Source organism: Leiobunum rupestre, chromosome 8 (assembly GCF_980474605.1).
Source record: "Leiobunum rupestre chromosome 8, qqLeiRupe1.1.hap1, whole genome shotgun sequence".
NCBI lineage: Eukaryota > Metazoa > Arthropoda > Arachnida > Opiliones > Sclerosomatidae > Leiobunum > Leiobunum rupestre.
In genome coordinates, this window is record NC_143391.1 from 17,994,231 (window position 1) to 18,001,707 (window position 7,477).

Below are 7,477 nucleotides of genomic sequence, written 5' to 3' on the forward strand. Positions count from 1 at the left end.
AAGAACAAAGAGTTAACCTAGGTTTCTACTGGGATGATTACGGCTTCAATGACGGGGCTCATTATTATTTATGAAAGAGGGAGAAAGATTGCTTCACCGATTTTGTTCGGAGGGAGAAGGCGAGGAATCGAGGCTAATTTCTGTTTACCACGAGATGACAAGGAGGATTACGTCCATCGGGACTCGATTAAAGGAAGGAAAGGAACCCTGTTTTCTTTTGTTCCATTTGCGATTGATGGAAAGTAGGGGGAGATGCGGGGGTTGGCCTTGGTTTTATACCTTCTTGGTTTCTCCTTCCTTAAGGACTTCCTTCTTGGTGGAGGCACCGAGCTGGGCGAAGTAAGCCAATACCTTCTTCGTGTTCTCAGTTTTACCGGCACCAGACTCACCGCTATAGTTGATACGATTAGTTTTAAACTTTTGCACGCAATTTGGACAGGCAGGGGGACGGAGATTTCGGACACGGGTCTAAAGACTACGTACGAGTGAGAATATGGGACGGACGTTATAACGGTGGAAAAGAGAGAGAGACATGGGGGCGGGGCCGGGGTTGATTGGCATCGGCGGTTGGAAAAAGGAAGATTGTCGAAGACTGCTGAATCTGGACGAAACGCGTTTGTACGGGAAAAGAACGCGATTTTCGTACCTACGGCGTTGGAAATAACCGCGTTGATTTTGGACAATTTAGTTTGATTTTTTTCGCGAAATTTAGCCTGACAAGATCTAGAAAATAACGTTAGAGAATAAACGTTAAGCGGCACAACACAAAAAACGAACAGAGAAAGGCGGTAAAAAAGCTAGAAATATTTGGCGCAAAAACTGTATAGACGAGACGCGCTACTTTTTTTGGTTCTTGTTAAACGGTTAAATAGCGGATTTGTTTCTAATCATTCCGTAGTTAACGTCGTAATCGTTTCGAACGAGTACGAACTAATTGTATCCTAGCCCTACGCTAGTACTCTATTTCATAGGCGAGTTACAAGCCCAAAAAGCGTCGAGTTAAATCTAAAAATAAATTTAGAATCAAAGCTTCGAGGTTGGTATAGGTAAGCAGCTCGAAAACAAAGAAGAGATTTTTTAAGTTTTACTGGCGCAGCGGCGACTTTAGCATCAGCAGCGCATCTTTCCACCAAATGACTTACGCCACTAGACATTTTCCTTCTGGGTCCCGCAGCCACGAGAGCAAAGTACAGAATTACTTTCTTGGTGTTTTCCGTTTTACCCGCTCCAGATTCGCCTCTGCTCGAGAGTCGGTAAATAAGCGGCAGTTTCAACAGGAACAGAATGGTCGAAGTGGTGTCGGGCGGAGGAGGAGAAGGAGAGAGACGATTAATGTCAAAGGGTCACGGCTCACTCGGCCGGGGTTCACGTTATTACGACAACAAAGACGCCGGGTTCGGGGGCTCTTTTCTTATTGAAATCTTAAAAGGAATTGACACGAATTTCTATCTAACCTACTATAAACGATATGGTAATTTTTTTTATCAATTTTAACAGTGGCGTAACCAGAAATTTATTTAAGGAGGTGAATAGAATTATACAAAAATACAGATATGCCAGAAATGGGGTAAAATGTGGGACCATTCGGTCCTTTATTCGCACGAACCAATAATTTGTCCAACTTTGTTGGTAAGCGCAATTTACCCAGCGGATAAATTTTAACTAAATATGAACATTTACATTAATAAAAGTATTTTAGATTAATGTTATAATTAAGTTTTGCTAAATCAAAAGGATGTGTATAAAAATTATTTATTTTAAAATTTTTAGTAACTTTTAACGTTTTGGCAAAATATTCACTCGTGCGAATTGGGTTTTAGACCAAACGATGAAACGTCACTGAGTTTTAAAGTAATTAATTTATAATAAATCAATTTTAAATTTACAACTAAATAATTACCTAACTAGCAACCCTATATAAATTAAACGGAGAAAAACTGAACTCTAAACTTACGTAATCAACATAGATTGATTCTCACGATCTGAAATATGAAATATAAAATAATAAGTCTAACGTGCAAGGATACGTGTATAAGTTAATAGGTTTTATTTTAAGTAAATTTCCAGCGGTAATCCTAATATATATTGGAATTATATCAATCTATAATACAAGCAATAGGTAAACTTTAAATTGGCCACGCCAAAAGCGCAGCTAGAAGGCAAGGCTGAACTTTCAATATTACCACAAGGTAATAATAATAATCAGCCAGGCTAACACCCAAGGCACCGCCTAAGTCGTCAAGCGACTTTTAAAACCATTAATTCAGGTGGCCGGGTTACAACGCGTAGGAGGGTGGTGACAAGCCCTTTGTGCCACGCGAGCCAACAGCTCCCTTTACACTAACTATTATCGTTAAACTCAACAAGTTCTCGTAGGTCTAGTTTAAATATCTAATACGTGTATATTAATCGTAACCCCTTTATAGGTGTATATTTTTAGGGCAAGCGGAGCTCAGGGAAATGAAACTGTTTCGCGTATAAAACGTAAGGCGAACTATGATTTTATTTATAGACGAGAGAGGCTCGACAGAGAACAACATCTGGAATATTTCGAGGTGTCGTTGCGGGTATTTGAGATAGGGTCTTAGGCGGCTTGTTATCGGGTTTATTTAACTTTTGGTCTGGATTTCAATTCGGGCGCGGCTTCCGTGGGGGGAGGGGAACGAATGTTCGTACCAACATCAATTTACAGTTTATAAATGAAAAATAAATTTTCTACAATAACACCAGCCAGTCGTAGTAGTAGAAAGAATGACGAAATAAATGCAGGATGATCGTCTCTGGGAGAAACGCCAGAGAAATAGTTTAGCTATAACGAAATAGGGGGGAGAGAAAAAGGAGGACCTTCTAAAAATAGACTCCTCCTTCTTCGGAACGGCGGCGCGTGCTCCGAGAGGCTCAAGATGAGCCGGAGAGAGAGAGAGGAACGTGAAAAGTTGGCAAGGCGCCTTCCCATATAAGGTCGTCCGAAGAGAACATTCCTACACCAAATAGTTTCAACCACGTCGGCGAAGTTGTTTGTTTTTTAGGTTGCCAGGCGTACAATAATCAGCCCACCGCCGGAGACAGACGTTTTGGCATCGTACCGAACCGGGAAACAAACCTCCTTTTCCTATCTTTCACTCAAACCTCCCGGGCTTCATCTCCCTCATACACCTCAACTTTAAGAGCCAAATAACTATAGTAAGTTAGCGAGATAAAAGAGAGGGGGTCCTCAAAATGGAAGTCGGCGAGTGAGAAATGTTAGGGGGTCTTCCAAAATTCCCGAATGAGTATGCTCGGTTAGGTTGGGTTGATGTTTAGCCTACCGACTCGCCGCCAAGAAGATATAGTATTTACATCTTGGTCTCCTTCCAGAAAACGGCCGGCTTTAAGGGCCGGACGCGAAGACTGCCTGCGATATATTCCAGATAGTTCTACTCGGCGACTTTCTAAACCTATTTTAGGCCTATCCAGTCGCGTAGGTACTAAGTGACTCACTTTGCAACATGTTCATGTAAGCTCCGTCAGAGATGGCGAAAATGTGAGGTGGGACTTCATTCCTCCTCCTGCCCTTGTAGATATTGACGACACGGGCGGTGTAGATGGGAAACCTCTTGTAAGGGTTGATGGCCACGCAGAAGAGACCAGAGTAGGTCTAAAAGGGTCGCGTCGTAAAGTACGTATTAAAAGAAGATTCAAATATGCCACGTGATACGATTACGGAAACGTTTTGACTATAGTCACTATAATGGTCACGTTCGTGTTTAAAGGGAACGTAACATCGAACCATTTGCGCGAGAAATATCTAAAGCGGCCAATATTGGAAGAGTTGGTGTTCCACACCAAATACCCGCTGTTATATTCCCTAAAATTGCCAATGTTGGAAATTTAAATACAATTTCAATGACTTCTAAGTTAAAACGTTTCAGTGAGAATGAAAAAAACAAAATTTAAAAAAGGTATGAAAAAATTCATGCTTAAAAACACTCAAAAATAATTTTTAAGAAAATCTTAAACGGGTAAAAATGAAGGGGACTTATTCAACGGTCGATTTTGACACCTGTCCGTCCTCGGGGATGATTCGGAGCTTGATCTATTGATATTATTCTTTAATGGGTTGTATCGAAATCGGGTTCGAACTGTCAACTCGATTTACTTACAAAGCTAAGCTGAAGGGTCAAAAAAAAGCTCTGAAGTGTGCAAGTTTATAACATTAGCCAGTTAAATCAAAGTGTATTTCTTTTTTAAAAAAAAGCTATTATAAGCTATTTTAAGCAATTAAAAAAAAAGTAAAAATACGCGTTATTAAAAATTTAAAATGAAGCCAAAAATATCGCATGATAATTTAAAACTGAATCCAAAAATTTAATCGTTTGAAAATTTGAATTGAAAGCCAAAATTTATTCGCTTAATAAATTTAAAGTGGAAGCCAAAATTAAATCGCTTTAAAAATTATAATATAAGCCAAAATATAATTCGCTTAAAAAATTTAAAACGGAAGCCAAAATCCAATCGTTGCTTTAAAAAATGTTAAGTTAGTAACCAAACGCTAATAATGGCGGATTAGTAAGGTGATTAGAATATCTCACGTTGTTAAATTCAGATTAGGAGTTGACTACGATTGAAAGCACTCGCGGGGTCGAGGGGGTTAAAGAGGTGGTTCGAAAGGTCATCTTCAATCAGTGCACGGTGTCTGGTTCTTTGGGATGGGGAGCGTACTTACGTAGATAAGCTCATTGTAGTAACGTTCTTTCAAATTGTACAAAACGGCGGCATCGTTCAAGTAAGTCAAGTTGGACATATCCTCGCATTTCTCGTATTTGGGAGGATTAACTTGGGTGGCCAATTCCTTCTTAACTGTACGATTCTATTGTCGGGACGCATCGTCGATAGCAGGGGCGGTTCGAGAGGGAGGAACGATAGGATTGGGCCAGTTTACCAAAAGAGGAGTTCAAAGTAAGGACGTCGATAGAAATCGATTGATTTGGGTGGTTTTTGTGTTGGGTAGTTTTCCATACGTAAAGAGGACGGAAGGGGGTTTGTGGTGTAGTTGTGATTGGACAATAAGGTGCCGAAACGGTGACCGGTTTTTTTTTTTTCAAAAAAATTCGGGGGTGGTAAAATTTTTGAAAAAATGATGAGGGGAAAACAATAAGAGGGGAGAGAAAGAAAAAAAGAGAGAGAAAGAACGGTTAGTGTCGTTCGGTAATGGCGGACTTACGTAGATAAGACTGGAATAGTATCGCTCTTTAAGATTGTACAAGACACTGGCGTCATTCAGGTAAGTGAGCGACGACATGTCTTCGCATTTCTCGTATTTCGGAGGGTTCACTTGAGACAACTGGTCTTTCTTAACTACTCTCTGCAAAATTGAGAAGAGCGTCTCCGCGTGTTCTTAATTCTAATACAGACTAGTTATTCGAGCCAAAAGCCATTTAAAGCCCCTAATATATTTCAAAGAGAGTTCAAATTTACGTTACTAACTGAGAGGTTACGTTACTATACTATAAAAACGACTTAAAACAAACTATTCGTCAGTAAATACAATAGTCTATATGAGCCTGTATCAAATATGAACTTCGTGGCCTATTCAGAAATGTACCTAAATAACCTTAAGCCAGAATAGTATAGTTATTAGCCGGGTAGCTAGTACTTTGGCGAGCGAAAGCGCTATTAGTCGTAGGATCTAAGCGAATTAAAAGCGGGCTTTGGAGACATTACCTCTCCGTCGGGCAAGTCGACGGTGACCATGTCACCCTTGGTGCTGACGATGTTACCCAAGAGGAAACCCTCTTTGTCGTCGGGAATCCAGACCATCTTCTTGCCATCGTAAGGCTTGGTCTGATCCTTCCTCTTTTGTTCCAAAGAGATGAACAAGTACTGGGTTGGATCGGGATCGTCACCCACTTGTTTCACTACTCTCGGCATGGTTGTTCTTGAGAAGTTTCGGGGAACTAGTCGACCTTTCTGCGCGCCTTTCTACCTTCTGATTCTCCGACGCAAGAGGTGCGGAGGTTGGAACAGCCCTGGAGCTTTCCTGTTCGACACCGCCACAAAAAGAGAGAGATAAAATTGAAAAATAAGGAAAAAAAATCTAGGCATTTTTCCAACTTCAATCCCGTCTTTTAAAAATTCTCTATTGGTTACTAACGCGTACTAATTATAGAAAGAGACCGACCGCAGCCATCCAGCTTTTGGATTTCCCGATTGCTCTACTTTTATCATATTTTTAAATACCCCAGACGGATCGCGAGACTTTCACGAGTTCCATTAAACAACAAATACCAAGTTATCAATTAGATACAATGTTTAAAAAATAGATTAAATTAAGATAAAACATTAGAAAAACTAATTAAAACCAATTACATTATTTTCAATTAACAAAAGGCGTGCCTGAAACCGTAGGATATCTAAAGTAGGCTAAGCGCCTGTAAAAGCATCCGAGCAGCATTCTCGCGTGTACCGCGGATAAGCCCACATTCCGAGAAAGTTCCATCCCCTGAAGCTTCTATCTCATCGCGTTCACTAAAAAGTTCGATTTAGAGCGGGGAAAACTTGAATTGTTTCGTTCGTTAAGCGATTCAACTAAGATTAGAAGGTATTTAAAACATTTAATCAATGGAAAATTAAAAAGTTAAAAATAATTAAGAAAGAGATGGAAAAATGTTAAATCTTATCGTCCAGCGCCTTTTGGAAGCTTGAGCGAGGGCTTGAAGGTCAAAGCGGCGAATGAGGTCATCGTTTAAAGATACCGTTTATCCTCGAACCAGCGCGATATTGTTTGAATAAAGCGAGCGAGATAATCCAACCAGTGAAAACGCGAAAAGCTCGGTTGATAATCCAAAAGCCGGTGCGGTATTGTTCTTTTTTTCGGTAAAAGAAAGGGTGCCTACGGTTAACAATCAAACCACTCTCGGTAAAGCAGCGTCGAATTCCGGTAACAACTTGACGCACACCACCGCGAGATCCTCCGGCACACACACACAAAGGGTTATTTAAGATAGAGAACAGAGAAGAGAGAGAGAGAGGACAGGAAGAAATGCGTGGACTTGACTTACGTTCGAAAGCTGTTCAATGTAGGCAGAAAGTAGGGCTCCCTTTGCTTATAAACCCCCTGCAATCGGATACGTCGCCTTCCCTACCATTCGCGAAACGTAAGAGGCGATACCATTGGAGAGGAGGGAAGCTCGGGAGCGCTCTCATTGGTCGGATGCGAAGACGGAACGGGGGAAACGACGAGGGACGAAATCATCCCGAAGCTTTTCGCATTTTCCGGATAGGCCATACAAAGTCAGAGACAGAGGTAGCGCGCGCGCCCGGTGGATATGTTTTCACTCTCCAAGGTTTAAAGTCCGAGGAACACCGAAAAGTCTTGACAGCGGGGAAGAAAGGCGAGAAGACGAAACAGAGACGGAGGGGGGGGGCGGTTGCTGAACGGGGAAAAGGAGATGCCATTTTCGGGTCAAAATGGGACTACCAACCCCCTCCTCTTCAA

The 7,477-nt window shown here is 41.2% G+C and overlaps 1 protein-coding gene across 25 annotated transcripts in view; it reads right to left on the bottom strand.

Annotated features, from left to right (window-relative positions):
• The window catches only part of Mhc (myosin heavy chain), a 32,441-nt gene extending 25,376 nt beyond the window's left edge, over positions 1 to 7,065 (bottom strand). For 18 of the 25 annotated variants that reach the window (XM_090155108.1, XM_090155123.1, XM_090155115.1 and 15 more), the window contains exons 1-6: positions 7,041 to 7,059; positions 5,704 to 6,019; positions 4,706 to 4,849; positions 3,481 to 3,637; positions 1,955 to 1,982; positions 280 to 391 (exon numbers count right to left, since the gene is read on the bottom strand). In XM_090155108.1, the coding sequence (XP_090011234.1) occupies positions 280 to 391; positions 1,955 to 1,982; positions 3,481 to 3,637; positions 4,706 to 4,849; positions 5,704 to 5,910 (648 nt within the window). In that variant the 5' untranslated portion in view covers positions 5,911 to 6,019; positions 7,041 to 7,059. Of the gene's footprint in view, positions 1 to 279; positions 392 to 1,142; positions 1,240 to 1,954; positions 1,983 to 3,480; positions 3,638 to 4,705; positions 4,850 to 5,203; positions 5,345 to 5,703; positions 6,020 to 7,040 lie in introns of all 25 variants that reach the window. The other 7 variants (XM_090155125.1, XM_090155122.1, XM_090155124.1 and 4 more) reach the window with 5 other exon arrangements.
• Positions 7,066 to 7,477: the final 412 nt, after the last annotated feature.